Raw genomic sequence first — 24,704 nt, 5'->3', positions numbered from 1 at the left:
TCACTTCAGTGACCTTCTGAAGGACATAAGTCCCCATCTATCACTTACCCTGATGTATGCCTGACAAGACGAGACCTAGAGCACAGGCTGGGAAACACTTTGGGAAGTTGTCCCCTCTTACTCGTTACCACATCAGGAAGTGAACACAGCTTTCTCTGTTGCTATCAGAGGTGGAGGTGCCAGGCCCCTCTAGCTGATCATGGGCTAGGTGTGGGGTGTGAATGAGGAGACTCAAGAAAGCTGAGCATGGTGGATCAGGCCTATGATCACAGCACTTGGGAGGCTGAGGCAGGATTCCAATGTCAAAGTTACAGTAGGGCTACACAGCTAGAACTCTTCAGTTTAAGAAACAAACAAACAAAAAAAACCCAAAGAAACATACATTCAGCTTCCAGATACACTGCTGGAGGGCTAGTGATGTCACCATCGATGGACTCCCACACTGGAGCACAATTATGGAACCTGATCTAAATTCCTGGAAGTGTCTGCCAGGCATGAAGAAGCCAGGAGGCAGGTAGTCAGACAAGCCTGGGAGTTGGGAGTAAGCTTTGACATGAAGCTGGAATTCTAGGAGTCATTTGAGATGGTATTTATAACCATGAGGCTGGTGGAGACACAGGGCCCCCGTACTGCCCTCAGCTGTCTGATTAGTGATTAGATAATTACCATTGTTCTGGTCCTCCAAGCATTTGGCACAGGGAGAGCCGGGTGCTTTGTGCTGGTTCACAGGAACTGAAGAGAACTTCCCTGTCTTTTATTTCTCCTCCAACTTTCCCAATTCATCAGGACTCAGTCTCTTTGCAGGAGACCTAGGAGTCAGAACCTCTGAGATTAGTAGGTCTCAAAGAACCCTCAAGAGAACCATGTCCTCAGTGGAAGAAGGAAGCCAGAGTTATCTCAGCTCCTCTCTCCAGCAGTGGAAGATCTCTCAGAATCCTAAACACTGTTCGCATACCACACTGCCATTAAAAGGCAGCTGTACAAGTTGGGTGTTTGCTCCACTGGAAATGTGGTCTCATGCTGAGTCCAGACATGGCATTTGCTTTCCTCCCCTCATCCTGAACAGCAGCATTTTGGAACACAGGCCTGAGTCACACAGGGGATGCACAGGGCCAGATGCCTCTGTAGTGACTCTGCTGTATTGAAGGGACCTGAGAGGAGAGAAGGAGCATGGGCTTCCCTAGACAGCTCTTGGCTCATGTCAGAGGGGTGGGACTTAATAAGAGCTCACATTTCTCAGTGTTCAGTGTGACTTTGTTGTGACACTGGAAGTTTAAGCTTCAGAGTGTTCCAACAGTCTCCATCTAAAGGCTCACACCTTGATTTTTTTAATTATGTGCCTGTGCATGCCTATGTTTTCATGTGTGAGCACACATGCATGTGTTTTTATGTGTGCACGCATACTTGGTGGTCAGAGGTCAGTGGAAGGGGTCTTCAATTATTCTCTGCCTTTCTTTTAAGTGTCTCTGTCTCTGTCTCTCTGTCTCTGTGTGTGTGTGTGTGTGTGTTTCCTGCATGTATGTGTGTGTACCATCTGTGTGTGTGCTGCCCTAAGAGGCCAGAATAGGAGACTTGTACTGGATTTTCAGTCAGTTGTCAGCGCCTATGCTAGTGTTGGGAACCAGAGTCTTCTGCAAGAATAGCAAGGGCTCTTAACTGCCAAACCCGTGTATTTCCTCAGCCCCTCCACTTTTATTTGCTTAGTTTTTTCAGGGGTTTGATACAAGGTCTCACTGTGTAGCTCTGACTTGCCTGGAGATATGTAGCCATGGCTGGCCTCAAACTCACAGATACACCTGCCTCTGCCTCCTGAGTGTTAAAGACATGCACATTTGAGAGCACATGCATACACATACACACACACACACACACACACACACACACACACACTGGCAAGACAGGGTTGGCACTTTTATTTTTTGACACAGGGTCTCACACTAAACCTAGAGCTTACCCACTGAGTCTCCTAAACTAGCTGGCTAGCAAGCCCCAAATATCCTTCCAGACTCCCCAGCACTGGAAATACAGATTGTGCTGCCATAGAGTGTGGTGTTTGAATAAGAATCCCCCCATAGTCTTAACTACATGAATACTTGGACCTCAGATTGGGAAGGATTAGGAGGCAATGCCCGTATTGGAGGATGTTTATCACTGAGGATGTGCTTTGACATTTCAAAAGCCCACACCATCCCGTTACATCTCTCTCTGCCTCGTAGACCAGATGTAAGCTCCCCCCATTAATTAATTATTTATTCACTTTACATCCTGATCGATACCCCTCTTCCCGTTCCCTCCTCACACAGTCCCTTCCCTTTTCCTCTGAGAGGGTGGCGGTCCCCCTGGGTATTCTCCCATTCTGGCACATTAAGCTTCTGCAGGACTAGGTGCATCCTTTCTCACTGAGGCCAGACAAGGCAGCCCAGTTAGGGGAACAGGATCCACAGGCAGGCAACAGCTTTAGGGACAACCCCTACTCCAGTTGTTCAGGACCCAGATGAAGACTGAGCTACACATCTGTTACATATGTGCAGGGGACCTAGATCTAGCATGTGTATGTTGTTTGGCTGGTGGTGGTTCAGTCTTTGAGAGGTCCCAGTGGTCCAGTTTGGTTTACTATGTTGGTTCTCCTCTTCTTGTGGAACTCCTATTCCGGGGCCTTCAATCCTTTCCCTAACTCTTCGATAAGACTCTCCAAGCTCCGTAGGTCTCTGCATCTGTTTCAGTGAGCTGTTAGGTGGAGCCTCTCGGAGGACAGCTATGCTAGGCTCCTGTCTGTAAACATAATAGAGTATCATTAATAGTGTCAGGGATGGGTGCTTGCCCATGGAATGGGCTCAAGTTGGGTCAGTCACTGTTTGGCCATTCCTTCAGTCTCTGCTTTATCTGTGTCCCTGGATATCTTGTAGACAGGACAAATTTTGGGTGGAGAGTTCTGTGGATAGGTTGGTGTCCTTATCTCTCCACTGGGGGTCCTGCCTGGCTACAGGAGCTGGCCTCCTCAAGTTCCCTATCTTCTCACTACTAGGAGTCTCAGCTAAAGTCACCCCCATAGACTCCTGGGAGCCTCCCCCACCCCAGGTCTCTGGCACATCTCTTAGCTGTTGCTGCAGTACCAGGCCTGCCTGCTTGCTCCCATGCTACCCACCATGGTGATCTTAGACTCACTCTCTGGAGCTGAAAACTTCAATAAACTCTTTTGTAAAGTTTCCTTGATCATGGTGCCTCTTCACAGAAATAGAAAAATAACTAAAAACCACAGCTTTTATTTTTTAAGGTTTTTTTTTTTTTTTTTTTTTTTTTTTTGGTTTTGGAGACAGGGTTTCTCTGTGTAGTCCTGGCTGTCCTGGAGCTCACTCTGTAGACCAGGCTGGCCTCAAACTCAGAAATCCGCCTGCCTCTCCTCTCAAGTGCTGGGATTAAAGGCGTGTGCCACCACTGCCCCGCTGTCATTTTTTTTTAAGGTTTTAAAAAATGCATTGTCATAGCTGGGCAAGGTGGCACATCCCTTTAATCCCAGCACTGGGGAGATAGAAGCAAGTGGGTCTCTGTGAGTTCAAGGCCAGCCTGGTCTACAAAGTGAGTTCCAGGACAGCTCTGCTACACAGAGAATCCTTGTCTTGTGAAACTAAAAAAGAAAAGAAAAGAAAAGAAAAAAGAAAAGTAAAGTATCATTCATGAGTGTGAGGCATTTGTGCCACAGTGGTGAGAAGAAAACCCTGTGACATCAGATAGCAGTTGTGTGTGTGTGTTCTGGGAATCAAACTTAGGTTGTTGCCTGGCTTGCATTGTTGGGGAGTAAACACCTTTTATCACCCTCTCAAGCCATCTCAGCCTTTCCTTTTCTTCCTTTCCCTTTTTCCCTTTCCCCCCTTTTCTCTTTCCCCTTTCTCCCCTAAATTTCCCCTCCCTTCCCTTTCCTTTTCCTTCCTTCCCTTCTCCCTCCCTTCCCTTCATTTTTTTTTTCCATTTGCTTAGGCTGGCCTTGAATTCTGATGGACCCACCTTTTCCAACTCCCAAAATTTGGGATTGTAGTCGTGCACTTTTCTGTTGTTGGAGGTGTCTTTGTTTTTTGTTTTTTGTTTTTGTTTTCCAGACAGGATTTCTCAGTATAACAGAGCTCTGGCTGTCCTGGAACTCACTTTGTAGTCCAGGCTGGCCTTCAACTCACCCAACCTCCCATCCCCCATCCCAGTGTTGAGATTAAAATTGCCACATTTGGCTTACACCTGTAATTTCAGCACTCTCCCTCTCTCTGAGACAGGGTTCTGCTATGGATATATAGTTCTTGTATGGATAGTGCTGGCCGTCCTGGACCTCACTATGTAGATCAGGCTAGCCTCAGAGATCCGCGGGCTCTGCTTCTTTGAGTGCTGTATGCCACCACCACTCACTTCCTCTGATCTTAAGCGAGGCAGGAGAAAGAACTAGTTAGGTATAAGCGAACACATAAGGGGCAACCAGATGGAGAGGGTGTGCATTGGCGCTACTGGCACAGACAGGGCACCGCAGAGCCCAAGTTCCTCATTCAAGCCCTGTGCAGACCCCTGGTCATCAGTCTCTGTTGTTCCATAAACTACACGCTAAGCCTGAAACCAAAGTGGCATTTCTGCTGGCAGGCCGCGGTGACCAAAGCTTGCAACTGAGTTCAGAGGGTGTGCGGCTCCACTAAGGACAAGCAGCCGGTCAGCCGGGACACCGCCTGTCGTGGCCCACAGCATTTGGGGAACATTCAGCGCAGGCCTATTGTACATATTAGGAACATTCGCGGCCTAACAGGCGGGATGTGAGGAAGCGCCGGCCAACACTCCCAGTCTGGCTAACGGAGTACAGCCTATATTACGCTATAGTGTCGCTCGGCTACACCCGGCCAGATGCTCGACTCCCACGAACCACCAGCCGAGCAAACCCTTACAGGGCAGCGGCCTAAACCAGTCAGCATCAAGTATGGCCAATTTCTCCCCACCCATCCACCCAATTGACTTTTTTCTCTGAAAGGCGGTTCCGTCTAAGGAGTCCTTCAGCCCAATGAGAGTTGTGGAAATTTCCAGAAAGAACAGGACCAATGGGCGCGGCCAGGTCAGCTACAATGGACGGACTCGCCAACCAATCCGTGTCGTCAAGACCCGTTTCCCCCCTCAGTTAGCCAAACCCTGAAGTGGGCGGGGCTTGTCGTGAAGCGTCCAATCCAGAGGTGCAGAGGAGGCAGGGCTGACGAGAAGATCCGCAGAAAACCAATGAACGAGAACTGAAGATGATTGACTGAACTTTAAACCAATAGCAGAGGCGCACAGAGCCTCCTGGACGCGCTCAACCAGTGAGCAGGCGAGGAAGGGGCGGTAACCCGGGGGTCCCGGCAGCTTCTAGTAGGTTCCAGAAGGCGGCGCGTGCGGTTGGGAACGCGGAGCGGACGAATTCGATTCAACCGGGTTCCGGGCCAGGCTATGGAGCAGGTGAAGGGGGAGGGGCGGCCGGGGCTCCGGGGCAGCTCAGGCCTGTTGGCGGGGAGAAGCGAGTGGTCGGGGGCCGGGCCGCGTGGCTGAGGCGCGGGCGTGAGGGCCGCGGTCGGGCGTGTGAGGGGAGTATGGCGAGCGCCCGTCGCCCCCGCGACCCGCCGAGTGGAGCGGGAACAGGCCGGGCCGCGGCCGGGCCCCGAGGCTTCTGTGTGCCGGGCCGCCTCAGCGTGGGGAGGCCCCGGTCGGCCGCTGCGAACTTGGAGGGATCCGGTGACCGGTCACCCCGGCAGCCTTCGGGGTACACGGCATCTGTGTGCGCCCGGGAAAAGGGCCCGCGCGGCGGTGCGGAGAAGGCGGGCGCGGACAGTGTCACCGAGTCTCCCTGAGGCTCCAGATACATATGTCGCCCCTCCCCCCTTTTTCTTGGTGACTGTAGGGTGACTGAGGATCTGACCCTTGAAAATTCCGTTCCCGATTACCCAGGGTTTAGTGGTTTTAGACAGTTGTGAGCCGATAGTGAGGAGCTAGAAGTCCCTTCCTCTACCGCTCAGCATCTGGGGCACAGAGAGAGGCTGTCCTTACCTTGGTGACTTAGCTCAGGGCACAGTGGCCTGCATCTGTGAGGCCTGGAGAGGTTTTGTTACCTTGGATGCTGTCATTGAACCGTTGTGATTCATCCAAACATACAAAAAAAGAGCACAGCTTACTACTTTTACTGTGATGGATAAAGTGAAACCTTTTGTTCTGAAATTGCCCCCGTGAGGGACCATGGGGCCTCTCTGTTTGTTAGTAAGACTAAATGGAGAGGTTAATCAACTTTTTGTACCCTTGGAGTAATTACGTTGTAACTGGAAGAGATTGGCTGCAGTGCAGACAAGAGAAATGCTTTTTGGAATGAGCAGCACCTTGCTCTGTTACAACAAAAAGAGGTTATTTTCCTTTATCATTCATTTAGCGTGCAGTGCTAGGGATCAAACCCAAGGCCTGGAGAATTCAGAGCTATGTCTGCCACAGCCATCCTCCCCACCCTCCTCAGGGGAAAAAAATCCTGCCAGCCATTATACAAGTGTGCAAGTGTTCATGTCGACAGTAAGGGAATGGCTGAGCCCAGAACTGCAAACTTACAGTAAGACTGGGCATATTTGAGTGTTGGGCTTAGGGATGGCTCAGTTGGTAAGGAGTTTGAAGTGTAAGAATGAAGACCTGAGTTCAGATTGTCTCTAAAATATTGGGGGGAAGGGGAGACTGGAGGATCTCCAGCCAGTCTGTGAGCTCCAGGTTCATTGAGAGATCTTGTCTCAGAATAAGGTGGAGAGCATTAGAGGAAGAGACCCTGACTTCCAATTTCTGTCCTGTGCACTAGCATGCACACAAATAAGTTTGAATATTGAAAATTATACATTTGACTATACATAGAACTCCTTCAGGTAACTCCTACAGTGAATGGCACATAGTTTACATTTTAAGGTTTATTTCTGCTGGGCATGGTGGTGCATGCACTTAATCTCAGCACTCATGAGGCAGAGGCAAGCTGATCTCTGAGTAACTGGACTGCCAGAGAGAGTTGCATAGTGAGACCCTGTCTCAAAAAAAAAAACAAAAAACAAAAAAAACAACAAAAAAAAACAAAAACACACACACACAAAAAAAAAAACAAAACCCAAAACATTCCTAATGCCCTGTGTGGTGGTCCAGATCTTCAATCCCAACACTTGGAAAGCAGAGGCAGATGGATCTACTACAGCTTTGCACAGTGGAGTTACAGCTCAGCTGTAGCTACATAGAGAGACCCTGACTGCAAACAAGGATGTATTTTTATTTGTGTACCGTGTGTACTTTTTCTCCCTTGGCCTTCCTGTAAAGGAATGGCATTTTGGCAGTTTCGTGTCTTTTCCTTTACCTCTGCTTGCCTGTCATCCTCCTTCCCTGAGAACATGGTCCCCTGCCTCTTCTTAAGTGTTGAGATTACAGGGCAAGCCCAGCTTACACAGACATTGGAACTTCTGTTGTATGGAAGTTTCTGATTGGTGTGCCTTGCGATTCTAAAAGCATTTGAAAGAAATAAATTCAATGTCAATCTTCTGAATCATGAGTAGGTCATAGTTTCATAGTAGGTGCTGTAATAATTTCAGTATTGCTGGACTCAGTGGTTTGGTCTTACAGGCTAGAGTTAGGTCTCATGTATCCCAGGCTGGCCTCACATTTACTGTATAAACCAAGAGATGGCCTTCCTACTCTCTCTCCTTCCTCTACCTCGTAAGTCCTGAAGTAATAGGTATATGTCACTATTGGTGCTGGGATTCTATCAAGTGAGCTACGTGCCCATCAGTGACATAAAGTATATATCCTACTCCACTCATATTCACACTGTGCTTGGCTTTAAAGGGGAGCTGTGAGCCTGTGATAGTTTTAATCTGAGCACTTGGGAGGCAGAAGCAGGCAGATCCCTGAGTTCGAGGACAGCCAGGGCTGCACACACACCAAAAAAAAAAAAAACCCTGTCTTGGAAAATCGGTGGTGGTGGTGTGCTGTATTTTTTTTTTTCCATAGCAAGCTTATATGCAGGGTTTTTGCTTCTGTTTGTTTGTTTTTGTTTTGTTTTTATGAGATTGGGTGTCTGTGTAGCCCTGGGTATCCTAGAACTCAGGTTGGCCTGCAACTCAGTGCGTGCCTCTGTCTCCCAAGGCATGGGCTACCATTGCTCTGCATCGTGAAGTTCTTGACCTTCTGTAGGTCAACATGACTAAGAACAACCCTTTATAGACATACACACACAGATAATAAAAAGAAAAGCCTTTAGACCTCTAATCTCAGCTAGCGGGAGACCAGAACAGGAAGATCTCATGTTCAAGGCTAGCCTTTGAAAATTAAACTGAGACCCTGTCACAAAATGTTAAAAAGGGAAGGGGGGAAAGGCTGGGGTTGCAGCTTTATGGTGACTGTGGGAAAGGAAAGTTAGCACTCTGCTTAGGCAAAGTCTCCTTCACTTTATGAAGCTCTTGGAAATGGAGAGAATAGGATTAGACGATATTTGTCTTCATTCTCTTACCCTCTTCCTGATAGAGCAATAGTAAAACAGTGATGGGGATTAGCTCTACCCTTAAGGGTCAGCACAGTAAGTCCTTTTTGGCCCTTGCTGATAATGGGAAATGGCAGTAGAGCCATCATGAACATAGAGGAAAGGATCCTCTTACTCTGAAGCTTCTAGGGCATGAGAGTATGTGTATACATGATGTTTATGCAGGTGTACACATATGGCTATTGGAGGATAACTTGGTGGTGTTGGTTCTTTTTCATCCTTTACTGTCCAGGTATCTAACCTAGATTGTCAGGCCTAGGTTGGTTGTTTTTTTGTTTGTTGTTTTTTTAATCTATGACACTGAGCCGTTTCATTGGGGCCCCAGTTTGAGACAGTGGTTTCTATATAGCCAGGAACTCAGGTTCCTTCAGCCTGAGCCTTCTGAGTCCTAGGAGCACAGATGTGAGCCACCACATGTCTGCTCAGTCCTGTATCTGAATATGTTCAGCTCTTCCTACATTCAATATACCATTCAGGTTTTTTTTCTTTTCTTTTTTTGGTTTTTCGAGACAGGGTTTCTCTGTGTAGTCCTGGCTGTCCTGGAACTCATTCTGTAGACCAGGCTGGCCTCGAACTCAGAAATCCGCCTGCCTCTGCCTCCCAAGTGCCGGGATTATTAAAGGCGTGCGCCACCACCGCCCGACTCAGATTTTTTTTTAATTTTATGTTCATTGGTGTTTTACCTGCACATACATACATACATACATACATACATACATACATCTGTGTGAGGGTATCAGAGGCCCTAAAATTGGAGTTATAGATAGGCGTGAGCAAGCTATGAGGGTGCTGGGAATTGAACCCAGGTCTCTTGGAAGAGCAGCCAATGCTCTTAACCACTAAGCCATCTCCAGCTACAATTCAGATCTTCTTGGAAAGCTTTGACAAATGAATTTGCTTTTCACAGTAAGTCAGTTTGCACTGGAGGGGCTGAGTTCTCTACCAGTGGAGGACAGAGAAGTCTTTGTGCCTCTGTTTTGTTTTCCCTGCTAGTTTCCAGAAGTGTAGGAGAACATGGCTGGATTAGCATTTTTCTCTTATTGATCAGTAGTGGCTAGTTGATACTTCAGAAGACTAAGTAAAGTCTAACGTCTAACACCCCAGGGGAGAGAATTCAGTTCTGTAGAGTGAAACTGTACTGATGCCTGTCTTTCCTCCTCAGGTGAATGAGCTAAAGGAGAAGGGCAATAAGGCCCTGAGTGCTGGGAACATTGATGATGCCTTACAGTGCTACTCTGAGGCAATTAAACTAGATCCCCAGAACCATGTGCTCTATAGCAATCGCTCTGCAGCCTACGCCAAGAAAGGAGACTACCAGAAGGCCTACGAGGACGGCTGCAAGACTGTTGACCTGAAGCCTGACTGGGGCAAGGTAAGCTGAAGAGTTGCGCCCTGCACAGTTTTTCTAAGACCTTTGGGTCTTGTCTGTGGTTCCTAATTACCAGGTCCTCCTGATCTGTCTAGTTGACTGTAGGTTGCTCCTTATGATCTGTCTGCCTACCCTGTCTGAAGGCACCCCTTGAAGAGAACACTTACTTCCCCAAGTTTGTTACCATCAATTGTAAAACAGGTTTTATTAGTTGTACAGATAAGAAATGAAGTATTATTAAATAAATTTGACAGTTTGTGGCTATGGGTTGCATGGAGATTTATGCACCTTTGTCTGGATTCTTTTAGTGTTGATGTTGTATCCTTTACCTATTTGCTGGTTGGCCTTGATGTGAGTATCATTTGGGTCTAAAAAGTACGTGGCAGGAGGGCCAACCAGAGGTTGCATATGCCTTTAATCCCAACACTTGGAAAGTAGAGACAGGTGGAATTTGAGGCCACCCACAGCTACATGAGACCCTGTCTTAGGAAAAAAGGGAGGACCGTTGAGACAACTCCATTGTTAAGAGCACTGGTAGCTCTTCCAGAGGACCTGGGTTTAATTTTCAGCATCCACATGGTGAATGAGAACTGTCTTTAACTCCGCTCTCAGGAACCCAGTGCCGTCTTCTGGCCCTTGTAGACACCAGGCATACATGTGGTGCACAGATACACATGCAGGGAGAACACCCTTATGCATTAAATGAATAAAGATAGAACCCTGATGGGCTCTTTGAGTTGATCTGAATTTACATCTGCATGACCTCTATTTCCTATAATTTTGGGGCTGTTCAGGGTTATTCAAGAAAAGCAGCAGCCCTTGAGTTCCTAAACCGGTTTGAAGAAGCCAAACGAACCTACGAAGAAGGTTTAAAACATGAAGCCAATAATCTGCAGCTTAAGGAGGGCTTGCAGAACATGGAGGCCAGGTTGGCAGGTGGGTACTCACATTCTCTTTTATGTAATGGGATTAATTTTTAAAACAGTGCCATCCTCCCCAAAGTGAAGGTAGGTGGTAGGTACGATATGTTTGATATCATGGAGACTGAAGTTAACTTGTCATACTAATGCACTTTCTTTGATTTTAGCAGAGAGGAAATTCATGAATCCTTTCAACTTGCCTAATCTGTACCAGAAGTTGGAGAATGATCCCAGGACAAGGACACTGCTCAGTGATCCCACCTACAGGGAACTAATAGAGCAGCTACAGAACAAGCCTTCAGACCTGGGCACGTAAGTAGAGACACTAGGAACTCTAACAGAAGCTCTCTGATATGGACCACTGAGTAGGACAAGTTTTGTAATTTGCATTTATATTTAAAAAAAAAAAAGGGTCAGGCAGCTTGTAATAGCAATACACTCAGGAATGTTACTTTTAACCCTGTCTCTCCTAGAATTTTAGCTTTGCTTATTTTTTTACTGCTGAGGATCAAACCCTGGCCCTTACCCATGCTAGGCAAATGCTGTCTCTGAGCTGTACTCGGCTTTAATCATGTTAGTAGGTAAGAATCATCCACGCATAGGAATCTGTTAATAAGTATACGGGTAAGGAGCAGTCGTAGCAGTCAGTCTTGGAAGTACACATCTCTCATTCCAGCTACTTAGATGACTTTCTTGCTTTTTGTTGTTCTTGTTATGCTTTTTGAAGAGTTTTTGTTTATTACCCTGGCTGTTCTGGAACTCACTATGTACACCAGGCCAGCCCCTAACTCGAGAGCCCCACCAACCTCTGCCTCTTAAGTGCCAAAATAAAGGGGTGTGCCATCGTAGCTGGCTCAGCTGGCTTTTTAAAAGTTCTCATTTGTTTTTTTGTTTTTTTTTTTTTTTTTTTTTTTTTTTTTTTTCCCGTCTTACAGCTGGAGTTACAGTGTTTGTGAGCCACGTGATACTGGTGCTGGGATCTGAATTCTGGTATTCTTAATTTTTGAGGCATCTCTCCAAACCTTCATTTCTCTTTAAAAATACTTATTTCCTTACTTATTTTATTTTAACTTTTATTTGTTCTGAGACAGTTTCTCTGTGTAACCCTGGCCATCCTTGAACTCCTTGAACCAGGCTGGCCTTGAACTCAGAGATCTGCCTGCCTCCGAAGTGCTGGAATTAAAGGTGTTTGCTACTATTCCTGGCTTGAAATTTTAGTTTTTATTATTTTAAGTTATATGTGCTTGTTGTCTATATATGGGCATGTGCGTGTGAGTTCGGGTACATGAGGAGACCAGAGGTGTCTCCTTGAGCTAGAGTTTCAGGAGGTTGGGAGTTGCCAAGCATGAGTGCTGGGAACAGAACTTGAGTCTCTGCAAGAACAGTATACCTTCTTAACTGTAGAGCCATTTCTCCAGCCTATTCTTTCTTTTGATCAATCCAGGAAACTACAAGACCCCCGGGTCATGACTACTCTCAGTGTTCTCCTTGGGGTTGATCTGGGCAGTATGGATGAAGAGGAAGAGGCAGCAACACCCCCACCCCCACCTCCTCCCAAAAAGGAGGCCAAGCCAGAACCAATGGAAGAAGATCTTCCAGAGAATAAGAAACAGGTCTTGTTTTCTCTCCTCTAAACTATCACACATTTACATACTGCCAAACTGATGAGAAAGTGAGTGTTACATGGGTATATCTGCAGACGGTGGCTGAGAAAAGGTTTGTAGCTAGGGACATACCTCAATTTGTGAATGCCTGCCTAAAATGCATGGAGTCCTTCCTGGGTTTGACACTTGAAGAAAGTTTCATTCTGCATCTTAGGCTGGCCTTAAACGTAGGATGAGTCTCCTCTCAACTGCTGGAGTTAGTAAGTTTCTATGTTTTTGATTGGTTGGTAGTGTTGAGATAGGGTCTTACTGCAGAACAGGCTGGTCTTAAACTCAGATCTATCTGCTTCTGCCTCCCAGATACTGGGACTAAAAGTGTGTGCTTTATTTTTACTTTATGTGTATGAGTGTTTTGCCTCCATGTATGTCTGTGTACCACATTTGTCTTAGTTTGCATTTCCATTCTTTTGAAGAGACATCATGACCTAGGCAGCTCTTATAAAAGTCAAGCATTTAATTGGGGTTGGCTTACAGTTTCAGAGCTTTAGTCCATTATCATGATAGCAGGAGGCTTGGCATTGCATAGGCAGACAGGATGCAGGAGGAGCCAACAGTTCAACATCTTGATCTTGAGGGCAGCTAGGAGGAGGCTGAGTGTTTCAAACTTGGGAAGAGCTTGGGCATTTAAGACCTCAAGGCCACACCTCCTAATGGTGGCCAGGTATTTAAACACATGAATCTGTGGAGGTCATACCTATTTAAACTACCACATTCATGGTTATTGTCCAAGGAGGCCAGAAGAGGGTGTCAGATCTTTGAATCTGGAGTTACAGATGGTTGTAAGACACCACTGTGGATCCTCTATAAGTGTTTAATTGCGAAGCCAGCTCTCCGGGCTGTCATCCTATGGGTTAATTCTTTACATGGATTCTGGGGGATTGAATACAGATCCCTGCGCCTGCTAGGTGAGCACTTTACCAGCTGATCAAGTGGCTCTCTAGTCCATTTTTGAATACTTGGTATGTGCTAAGCTTGCTATTATTTGAGTGGCTGAGAATAGAGGATCACCTGAGGCACAGGTATTTTGAGACCTGCCTGGGCAGTAGTGAAATTGTACCTGAAAGGAAAAAAAGTTCAAATACATCAGAGTCAATGAGATGTCTTAGTAGGAAAAGGCATTGCTGCCAAGCTTAACAACCTGATTTCTGTCACTGAGATCTACATGGTAGAAGAGAACTGAGTATTTTGCAACTGTTAGGTGGAGATAGAAGGATGCCAACAGTTCTTCCAGGGGACCCAGTTTTGATTCCCAACACTTACTTGGTGATGTACAACCATTAGTAACTCCAGATACAGTGAACAAGATACCCTCTTCCATCCTCTATGGTCAGACATGGATATAGTGGTATGCAGACATGTGCATGCAAAACACATTAAATTTTTTTTTTAAAAATGGCTTCATTGGTGTTTTTGCCTGCATGTATGTCTTGTGTGAGGGTGTCAGATCTTGGAGTATAGACAGCTGTGAACTGCCACGTGGTGCTGGGAATTGAACCCTGGTTCTCTAGAGGAGTAGTCAGTAGTCCTGACTGCTGACCCATCTTCTCAATCACCTAAAAGAAATGTTTTAAAAGTTAAAAAATAAAAATTTAAAGTAAGTTTGTTTTTTGATGGTGTTTCTCTGTATAGGCCTGGGTGTTCTAGAACTTGCTCTATAGATTGTTCAGGCTTCAAACTCAGATCCACCTGCGTTTGCCCCCATAGCTGAGCAGTGGTGGCACACACCTTTAATCCCAGCACTTAGATGGCAGAGGCAGACAGATCTCTGAATTTGAGGCCATTCTGTTCTATAGAGCAAGCCAGGACAACCAGTGCTACACAGAGAAACAGTGTCTCCTAAAACTAAGACACCAACCAAAAAAAAAAAAATTGGTTTTGTAGCAACAACTTTTTTTTTTTTTTTTTTTTTGGTTTTTCGAGACAGGGTTTCTCTGTGTAGTCCTGGCTGTCCTGGAACTCACTCTGTAGACCAGGCTGGCCTCGAACTCAGAAATCCACCTGCCTCTGCCTCCCAAGTGCTGGGATTAAAGGTGTGCACCACCACTGCCTGGCCAAGAAACCCTGTCTTAAACTCCCACCCACCCCCTCCAAAGTTTTATGTGTGTATGAGTGTTTTTCCTGTATGTATCTGCACCACATGCATGCCAGTACCCATGGAGGTTACAGGAAGGTGTCAGATGCTCTGAGACTGGCGTTAACAATGAGCAGTTGTGAACCACTATGGGTGCTGAGAACTGAACTTGGATCCTCTGCAAGAGCAAGAAGTGCTCTTAATTGCACTTTGATCTAGTTTTCTAGCCCCCCCAGAAACAGATATATAAGATACATGAAAAAGACTTCCTAGTTGGGCAGTGGTGGTGCACACCTTTAATCCCAGCACTTGGGAGGCAGAGGCAGGCAGATTTCTGAGTTCGAGGCCAGCCTGGTCTATAGAGTGAGTTCCAGGACAGCCAGGGCTACACAGAGAAACCCTGTCTCGAAAAATAAACACACACACACAAAGAAAAAGAATTCCTGTGGTGACAGGAGGATTGTAGGGTAGCAGTTTGTGTTGCACAGGGAGACTGTTTTGTTTGTAAGTGTATGTTTGAAAATGATGCTCTTTACAAGCCATTTCCTAGTGGTGCTGGAGTATTGGGGTGCTTCAGCAGTGTCTATGGACCCTCTTCACGTGCTGCCAGCATGAACATTGAGTAGAACAGATAGAATTGTGAGGGGTAGTAGTCCTTGCTGTGATCAGGGTATGGTGTCTGCATCAGTCCCGAGGCTCCTGATTGGATGTGGTTTCAGGTGGGTGTCCACTTGGCAACACTCTTCCAGAGCAAAAGACGTGTGCCTAAAGAATTGTGTTTTCCCTCTCATAGTCAGGAACAGCAGATTGTTGCCAAATTTATACTCTTAAATGGGTGAGTGCTGGTTGTTCAGGGTGCCTCAGCTGGAAAAAGGCCTTCCACGTGGGTGGGGAGAGCGATGTGGAGAGCGATTCTGAAGACTCCTGCTGTTCTTTGACCCTTTCTGATCCTCTTACTGTGCCTGTGTTCCTTAATAGATAGCTAAGATCTCAAGATAGCCACAACAGCCAGCTTGTGGCTGCTTCTCATAAAAAACCTGCCACCAAATTATACCATCTTCTTAGTTGCTTTGAGTTGAGAGTATTTCCTTTCCCTCATAGAAAGCCCTCTGCTGCCTGGTAAAGATCCAAGAGAGTAGATAGAAAAAGGAGTCAGATAAAGTATACTGGAGCCCTGACTCACTTGACTCTGACTAGTGTATGAAGAGGCCTTTATGAGGGAGGACTTACTTCCTAGTAATGTTGGGGGCACATGCTAAGTGATCCTGTGACAGAGCATGCACTTGGCTGCTGTTGCTGCCTTATGGTAGTGATGCACCTTTTCCAACCCCATCTAGGCACTAAAAGAAAAGGAGTTGGGAAATGATGCCTACAAGAAGAAAGATTTTGACAAGGCCCTGAAGCATTATGACAAGGCGAAGGAACTGGACCCTACCAATATGACTTACATAACTAATCAAGCAGGTGAGGCTTACAAGCCAGGGCCAAGAGAGCTGTTAGGCACTCTTGAGGAAAGAAACAAGGACTATCTTGACTGTTCTCAACCTTCTTCATGGCAGCTGTGCACTTTGAGAAGGGCGACTACAACAAATGCCGGGAGCTCTGTGAGAAGGCCATCGAAGTGGGCAGAGAGAACCGAGAGGACTACCGGCAGATTGCCAAGTATGCCTGCCACTGAACCCACCATGCCGGGGCCTGAAACCCTTGTTGAGAGCTGGGTTTCCAGGCTGTTGAGCCAGCTGAGCCAGCTTTGTTTAGAATCAATTCGTATTTTCTTTGAGGGTTGACCTTGTTTCTGACTCTGCCTTTTCCTTCTTGTCTTCATCAGAGCTTATGCCCGAATTGGCAATTCCTTTTTCAAAGAAGAAAAGTACAAGGATGCTATCCATTTCTACAACAAGTCTCTGGCAGAACATCGAACCCCAGATGTGCTCAAGAAGTGCCAGCAGGTGGGTCTGAAAAGAATAGGGCTATCATGTATCTGTTTTTGTTTGTTTTATATGTGTTGGTATTTTGCTTGTATGTCATTTTAATGATTCTAGCCCTATTGCTTGGTAATGTCTTGTAGGAAATGCTCTGGACCTATTAGCAAGGTTCTAATCTTGTTACAACTTTTTTTTTTTTTCTCCTTTTGGAGGGATTGTTAAGACAGTGTCTCTCTATTATGTAGCCCTCGATGTCCTGAAACTGTATAGACCAGGCTGGCCTAGAACTCAAGAGTAATTCACCTATTTGAATGCTGGGATTATATATAGGCTTGCACCACAACGCCTTGTCTCATTATTTTGGTAGCAGAGGGGTATGATGCCATTTGTAATAATGTAGTGGAATGTCTTGCACTCAATCCTCTGTTGCTATGAAGAGACACCATGGCCATGGCAGTTTGCGCTCTCTCTGTCTGTCTCTGTCTCTCTCTCTCTCTCTCTCTCTCTCTCTCTCTCTCTCTCTCTCTCTCTCTCTTTGTTTCTTTCTTGAGACAGGGTTTCTGTGTATAACTGTTCTTGCTGTCCTGGAACTACTTGTAGACCAGGCTGGCCTTGAACTCTAAGAGATCCTGTCTATCCCTCCCAAGCACTGAAATTAAAGACATGTACTGCCCAGCAAGAGAAAACATTCCCATTGAGGAGCTTGCTGGCAGTTTCTGAGGTTTAGTTCTTTATCATTATGGGGAACATGTGGCAGGCACATAGGCACTGGAGTTAAGTAGTAGCTGAGAGCTACATCCAGATCTGTAGACAGAGACAGAGAAACTGGTCCTGGCATGGGCTTTTGAAACCTCAAAGTCCACACACAGTTACGTACTTCCTTTAACAATTCCATAGCCCATATTCCCCCCACCCCTACAACTAAGTATTCGAATACATGAAACTATGGAAGCCATTCTTTTTTTTTTTTTTTGGTTTTTCGAGACAGGGTTTCTCTGTGTAGCCCTGGGCTGTCCTGGAACTCACTCTGTAGACCAGGCTAGCCTCGAACTCAGAAATCCGCCTGCCTCTGCCTCCCAAGTGCTGGGATTAAAGGCGTGCGCCACCACCGCCCAGCTTATGGAGGCCATTCTTATTCAAGCTACTACAGGGAGTATTTTCACAAAATGATTTGTCAGACTCAGCATTATAGCACATGACTATGTTCTAAGCTACTCTGGAATCCAAGACTGGAGTATCGTTCAGAACCAGCCTGGGTAGCATATAGTAAAGGATCCCAACCAGTCCTTCACTAGCTCTCCAAAAATATTGTGCTGTTTTGCTTTCATAGGGTTGCTCTCTTGTTTGTTTTTACATTTTATGCTTTTATTTGTTTGAGATTAGGTACATGCCACAGTGTAGGTATGGGGGTCAAGACAGAATTGCAAAGCCCAAGTTGGCCTCCCTTGAACTCCTTATAATTCTACCTATATTCCTCTACCTTGTGACAGATGAGATTACAGGTATAGGCTGCCACAACAGTTGTACAGTACTGGTGATTGTTTGTGAGGCTTCATGTATGTTAAACAGGCAACTCTACCAACTAAGTTGCATCTCCAGCCTAAGCAGGGCTTGGTTTTGAGTCAGGTGTTTCTGTTTTAACCGTGTACCTTGATAAGGAGAGATGGTTTTAAATACATTTCTGTGTTGCCTGTGTGCTTTACTGAGCAACATCTTCAGCCCAAGACCGATAGGAAAATCTTGCCCTAGAACTCTGAAACGCAAAATCCTAATTAGGGGACACCCAAAGGGCAAAGCAGGTTAGGGTGCTTGCCACCAAGCCTGGCAACTGTACTGTTTCAATCCATAGGACTCATGTTCTAGGGAACTTAAAGAGAACCACCTCAAGTTGTCTCTGATCTCCACACAGACACTGGTGTACAAGTATATATACAATGTAAATAAATGTAAAAAGGTTTTGGTTTTAATTATAATTTGGCCTTTCAGTCTAATCAGTGTTTAGATGTTTAAATTACTATGCTAATTTTTGTTATTATTTTTGTTTGGTTTTGTGTTTTGTTTTTTTAGGCAGAGAAGATTCTGAAGGAACAAGAGCGACTGGCTTATATCAACCCTGACTTGGCTTTGGAGGAGAAGAACAAGGGCAATGAATGCTTCCAGAAAGGTAGTCCAGGAAGCCTCAACTGTGCGGCTTCTGTGCCTGCTTGCAAGAAGGCACACTCTGCAGAGAGGGAAGGGCGTTTTTTGGCTATCATAAAAGTTTTCTTTTTACTGAATGTTGTGGCTTCTGGGGAGGGTGTTGATTTTTTTCAAGATATGGATTTCTCTGTGTAGTCCTGATTGTCCTGGAACTCAGATCCATCTGCCTCTGCCTCCTGAGTTTTGGGATTAAAGACACGTACTATTAACCACCCCACCAGTTTTGGGAGGAAGGTGCTTGTGTTTTTAATCCTAGTACTCTGTCTGAGGCAGGAATTCTACAGGCAGAGTTCTCCAGGCTTGTTGACAAAAAAGAGTTCAAGCCAGTTGGTGGTTACTTAGTGAGACCCTGTCTCAAAAACAAACAAATGCATTCCAACATAATTCCAACAATTGGGAGACTGAGACAGGCAGATCACTGGTGTGTGTGTGTGTGGGGGGTCCAGAACCCCTAGTTACAGAATGAAACCCTGTTTGAAATAACAAACTGCTGGGTGGTGGTATCCCATACCAAGCAGGAAGATTTCTTAAGTTTGAGGCCAGCCTGGTCTACACAGAGAAACCCTATCTCAAAAACCAAATAAATAAACAAAATAACAGAAGCAAATCATTCCTAGCTAGCTAGACATGGTACTGCACATGGCAGTCCTAATACTCATGAGGCTGACAGGCTATAGCCTGAGCAGCTGCAGTTCCAAACCAGCTGAGCTAATGGAAGTCATTTTTATGTAACTATCTAGGGGACTACCCCCAAGCCATGAAGCACTATACAGAAGCCATTAAAAGGAACCCAAGAGATGCCAAACTGTACAGCAACCGAGCTGCCTGCTACACCAAGCTCCTGGAGTTTCAGCTGGCACTCAAGGTGAGGCCTGGGAGTTCTTCTGGGGTTACTTGAGGTGAGACCTGGAGTTACTATAAGCCTTTGCAGAGAGCCAAGCCTCTTTTTCTTGTCTTCTCCTCAGTGGGTTGACAGTAGTAGTAGTAGTCGTCGTCTTTGTGGGAAGTTGGAGGCCTGTGTCTGCCTGACCTCGCCAGCCCTTAAAAGTCAGGGGTTGAGCTTATATAAGCCTGTGTGGCTCCTGTGCGCTCCCTAAATCTCCTGGGACTTTTTCCTCCCCATTCTTCCTCTATGTTTTTCTTTCTGTATTTTTTTTTTTTAATGAGTGTTTTGCCTGCATTGTGCATATGTGTGCCAGGTATGTAACCTTATGTCCTCAGAGGTCAGAAGAGGGCATTGGCTCCCCTAGAATAAGTTATGGGTGCCTACAAGTTAACAAGTGGCTGCTGGGAACTGAACTCAGGTCCTTGCAAGAGCAGTAAGTATCCTTGACTGCTGAGCCATGTCTATTTTTCTATTTTTCATAATATTTTCTTTAGAATAGTTCACACTGGCTTCAAACTCAAAATTCTTGTCTCTCAGCCTCTTGAGTGGCAAGTTGATAGCCAGCAGTTACAACACCTGATTCTGTGTCTGAGTGCATGTACTCAACCACCTGGTGATGGTTCCACAACCACTGCGGGCAGGGTTTGCTCCATCCAGTGAGCCCCAGCACTGGGATTATAAGTGTATTCTGCCATGCCTGGCTTTTTACATGAGTGCTGGAGGAGAGTGGATGCAGGTCTTCATGCTTGCACTTTGACTCAGCCAGCTCATCAGCTCCTGGTTTTGTTTTTTTGGCACAGTCTCACTAGTATAAGCTCAGGCTGGCTTCAAATTTGAGCTCATTCCTTGCCTCTCTACTGAAATTAGAGATGTGCTACACTGCTTGGCCTGAAGGTTTTTTTTTTTTTTTTTTTTTGTTTGGTTTTTTTTTTTTGTTTTGTTTTGTTTTTTTTTTTTTTTTTTTTTTTTTTTGAGGCAGGGTTTCTCTGTGTAGCCCTTGGCTGTCCTGGAACTCACTCTGTAGACCAGGCTGGCCTCGAACTCAGAAATCCGCCTGCCTCTGCCTCCCAAGTGCTGGGATTAAAGGCGTGCGCCGCCACCGCCCGGCTTGGCTTGAAGTTTTATTTTTGGTGCCATCATTGGAGTGGGGCCTGAAAGTAACATTGTAGCTGCACCTTGGTACTTGATGGGTTCTTTTCTCACCCTCATTATCCTCCTCATCCCTACCACTTCACCCCTATTACTAGGTAGGGTAGAAAAGAGAGGGGGGGGGGAGCGTGCTCAAGCAAGACCTGATCAGGATTGCTAACAAACTGTGTCCAACCACCCTGAACAAACATCACACAATTGCAGAAACCATCTGCAGCCGACAAAACCATGCCTTTGTTAGAATATGAGGCAAATCATGGTTAGCTGCTGCAGACAGTAGCCCCACATTCCACACCTGGGATTAAAACGAAAGCACAGTCTTACAGTATTTCTGTGGGTTTTTTTTTTTTTTTTTTTTTTTTTAAGTTTTTATTTAATTATTATTATATGTAAATACACTGTAGCTGTCTTCAGACACCCCATAAGAGGGCATCAGATCTCATTACAGATGGTTGTAAGCCACCATGTGGTTGCTGGGATTTGAACTCATGACCTCTGGAAGAACAGTCAGTGCTCTTAACCACTGAGCCATCTCACCAGCCCCTGTGGTTTTTAAAGAAACCAAAATTTCAGAATTGTCACTACATGACACACTGTAGTTTAGGCTGAAAGGGTGACATCAAAACCTGATTAACTTATAAGGCAATGTAGCCCAACTATAGCTTCTCTTCCCTCCACTCCCCCCCCCCCCCCCCCCGATTGACTCCTCACAGGAAAGAGTAGGCCTCCAAAGGATATCATCCAAATATGGCACAAGATAGAAGAGCCAGGCACAAACCCTTACATCAAGGCTGGGCAAGGCAACCCAATAGGAAAAAGGGTCCCAAGAGCAAGCAAGAGAACCAGACTAGCCTAAACACCAAACCAACAAACATAACATGCAAAGGACCTAGTGCAGATCCGTGTAGGCTCTGTGACTGCCACCGCTTTGAGCCCTCATGAGCCCTGCTTAACTAATTCCTCTGGCTGTGGTCTCCCGGTATCTTTGGCCACTCTGGCTTCCACAGTTCCTCCCCTCCCTATTCCATGGTCTTCCTCAAGGTCTGAGAGGAGGGACCAAGTGGAGTCCTCCACCTTGGGCTCTCACAGGTTGGGATACAAGTTTCTGCATTCACGCCCATCTGGGCCAGAGGCAGCCTCTCTGGTAATAACTGGACTAGGCACTGATTCATGAATGTAGTTAAGAGTCTCATGTATTCCTACCTAGTCTGGAACTCAGAGATGATTTGTTTAAATTTTTCTGTTTGTCCAAAGTGTGTAAGGGTTTTGAACACAATTCTTAAGGCAGTGAGTGTTGTTTCTGTCTATGCCTGCTCCTACCTATTCATGTTGACTATAGCACCAGCTTTGAGGGGTGGTTATCTCGAGCTGTTCTCTTTGGTGCTCTTTCTTTTAAGTTGCTTTCCAGGAACCCAGGGGCCTGGATTTGACAAGATCAGCAGAGTCAGGGCATAGTAGCTGGCTGCTGTGCACCTTGGAGGGAAGAGAACCTAATTACTTGTCTTTCTTCCTAGGACTGTGAAGAATGCATCCAGCTAGAGCCAACCTTCAGTAAGTGCTTTTCATTTTTCTCCTATGCCATGATTTTGTCCCCAGAGATTTTAAATGCTTTTGCAGCATGTAGGCAGAAGAGGGGGAGGATCTCAGTCAGAAACTACTAAGTTGGTGTCTTACCTGTCTTGTTTGTAGTCAAGGGTTATACACGGAAAGCAGCTGCTCTGGAAGCCATGAAGGACTATACAAAAGCCATGGATGTATACCAAAAGGCGTTAGACCTGGACTCGAGCTGTAAGGTGGGCTGCTGTTGGTCTGCGAGGGTAACCCCCATTGGTTTTTCTTTTGGGTGTTTTCTGTGGTCCTTCATGTCCTTCCTAAATGCTTCAGTTTCTCATCTCTTCTTTTTTTTCCTTTGTCAATAATCAGTTGTCTTGGACCTACTCAAACAGTGAGCCAGACAGTGTTGACCACCACTCTCTTGGTCTTTTCTGGAATGCAGGAAGCAGCAGATGGTTACCAACGCTGTATGATGGCACAGTACAACAGACATGATAGCCCTGAGGATGTGAAGCGGCGGGCCATGGCTGACCCTGAGGTGCAGCAGATAATGAGTGACCCAGCCATGAGGCTTATCCTGGAGCAGATGCAAAAGGACCCCCAGGCTCTGAGCGAGTAAGTTGAGTGCAGATGCTGGGGAAGTGAGGGGACTCTATCATTTTTTCTTCTAATGTGTGATTTAGGTAAGTGCTTCAAGTCATCTTTCCATCAATAACCACTGGGCCATCACTTTAGCCTTGAATCAGCAATCTTAACAGAAAACACTGGTGGTGCAGAGAGCCTATGGGCTTTCTTTTCCTATTAGTCTGATAGCCTAAGCTTCTGTTGGGAAGGGCATTTATACTAAGCTTTCAGCTATGCAAACACACAGTAGGATAGGCAGGTTCTCCCTGTCCTGTCTAGTGAAAAGGACTTTTGCCTGCACAGTCTTTGAGAATACTCTGCAAGCCAAGGAACTTGGGTGGAGGGAGGTAGCAGCTCTCGAAGAACAAGTTTCAGTTAACTGAATCTTTTCTTTTAGACACTTAAAGAATCCTGTAATAGCACAGAAGATCCAGAAGCTGATGGATGTGGGTCTGATCGCAATTCGGTGATAACTTGATTTTCCCCTCTTCCCTTCGCCGATGAAGAAAGGCGAGCTGGGACGGTGGCGAGCAGCACTGGGCAGAGGGGGGAGAAGAAAGGCTTATCTTTATATTTATACATGCCTACAAGGAAGACAGACTCATCCAGCGCCACCTCGGGCCCTCCCAGCACACGCATGGTCTCTTCACTGCTGCCCTCAATTCCGAGTGTCCTTCCCTGCCCACTCCCAGCCTCCCCGTCACTGTCTCGGCTGCTCCCCTATAGTTGGTTATTTTTTATTTGGGGCAGTGGGTGCATACGGGGAGGGGAGGGTATTCTTCCCAACCTAGGGTCCCAGCTGTCTTTACTTGTTCTTACCCATGCCCCTCTTCAATAAAACAAGCCAGTCAGGCGTGGTTATATGTTGCTATGGTCTCCAGTGACTTTCTTCTCCTAAGACACACACTAGTGCTGAATTGGAAGCCGACACTCCTGTCTTTTCTTTTCTGGTTTTTTGGTTTGTTTTTTTTGGGGGGGGGGGGGGGGTTTTTTTTTTTTTTTTTTTTTGGTTTTTTTTTTTTTTTTTGGTTTTTTTTTTTTTTTTGGTTTTTCGAGACAGGGTTTCTCTGTGTAGCCCTGGCTGTCCTGGAACTCACTCTGTAGACCAGGCTGGCCTCGAACTCAGAAATCCGCCTGCCTCTGCCTCCCAAGTGCTGGGATTAAAGGCGTGCGCCACCACTGCCCGGCAACTCCTGCCTTTTCTTGATGGCCTTGAAAGAAAGGTGGCTGAAGAGTGAGCTGTTCTGTCAGGGTGGCCGCTAGGTGGAAGTGTTGCCTAACAATGATGACCTGCCTGCAGGCTGATGAGCTTTGGGTTGATGCTCCTGCTCCGTGCAGTAGCCTTAGAGTCAGCCTGCTAGATGCAGAGGACACTAAACCTAGCCTAGACCCAAAGTGGGTCAGAAAGTAGACCTGAGAGAGTAAGAGCAACAGCAGCTCCTGCTGCTCTCTCCTGAGCTCTACACCATCTTCCTCCTGCACTGACCAGCACTGAACTTCCTCATTTGCTCCCAAAAGACTGCTTCCTGGGCTAGCCAGATGCTGAGGCCAGCAGCAGGCTGTACTATGTTCTCCGTTTGCCAAAACTGACTTCCTGTCCCAGCCCCCTACCTCACCCTCCAGGACTCCTCAGAGCAGCCTCTCCTACTCACTTAACTTAGCCTTATCTTAAGGATGGAGGATGGCACACATATCCGTAATCCCAGTACTCGGGCAAAGCAGGCAGATCTCTTGAGTTCAAGACCAGCCTCATCTGCAGAATGAGTTCTGGGACAACCAAGGCTACGTAGAAACCCTGTCTGGAAGAAAA

General features: G+C 46.2%; 1 protein-coding gene across 2 annotated transcripts; it reads left to right on the top strand.

Moving 5' to 3' along the window:
* The first annotated feature begins 5,219 nt into the window (after positions 1 to 5,219).
* Stip1 (stress induced phosphoprotein 1) lies at positions 5,220 to 23,762 on the top strand. Of its 2 annotated transcripts, none has more exons than XM_034511573.2 (14): positions 5,220 to 5,451; positions 9,696 to 9,905; positions 10,697 to 10,838; positions 10,993 to 11,134; positions 12,267 to 12,435; positions 15,895 to 16,021; positions 16,117 to 16,219; positions 16,386 to 16,506; positions 18,550 to 18,646; positions 19,422 to 19,546; positions 22,231 to 22,267; positions 22,406 to 22,509; positions 22,713 to 22,885; positions 23,292 to 23,762. In XM_034511573.2, exons 1-14 carry the CDS (start codon positions 5,443 to 5,445, stop codon positions 23,362 to 23,364), a joined length of 1,632 nt encoding a protein of 543 aa, XP_034367464.1. In that variant the 5' UTR covers positions 5,220 to 5,442; the 3' UTR covers positions 23,365 to 23,762. The 2 variants fall into 2 exon arrangements, with proteins under 2 accessions (XP_034367464.1, XP_034367456.1); XM_034511565.2 differs by having other exon boundaries at positions 5,298 to 5,451; positions 10,990 to 11,134.
* The last annotated feature ends 942 nt before the right edge of the window (positions 23,763 to 24,704 follow it).

The sequence above is a fragment of the Arvicanthis niloticus genome, chromosome 1 (genome assembly GCF_011762505.2).
Source record: "Arvicanthis niloticus isolate mArvNil1 chromosome 1, mArvNil1.pat.X, whole genome shotgun sequence".
In the NCBI taxonomy this organism is placed as follows: Eukaryota; Metazoa; Chordata; class Mammalia; order Rodentia; family Muridae; genus Arvicanthis; species Arvicanthis niloticus.
The sequence above is the reverse complement of the archived record's forward strand: the minus strand, read 5'-3'. Positions and strand labels throughout refer to the sequence as shown.

What these genes read in the sequence shown, in the direction of transcription:
- Stip1 (XM_034511565.2), top strand. An exon ending in AAGCCTTCAGACCTGGGCAC is followed by an intron (nt 11,135 to 12,266) that starts GTAAGTAGAGAC and finishes TGATCAATCCAG; the next exon opens with GAAACTACAAGACCCCCGGG. An exon ending in TTCCAGAGAATAAGAAACAG is followed by an intron (nt 12,436 to 15,894) that starts GTCTTGTTTTCT and finishes AACCCCATCTAG; the next exon opens with GCACTAAAAGAAAAGGAGTT.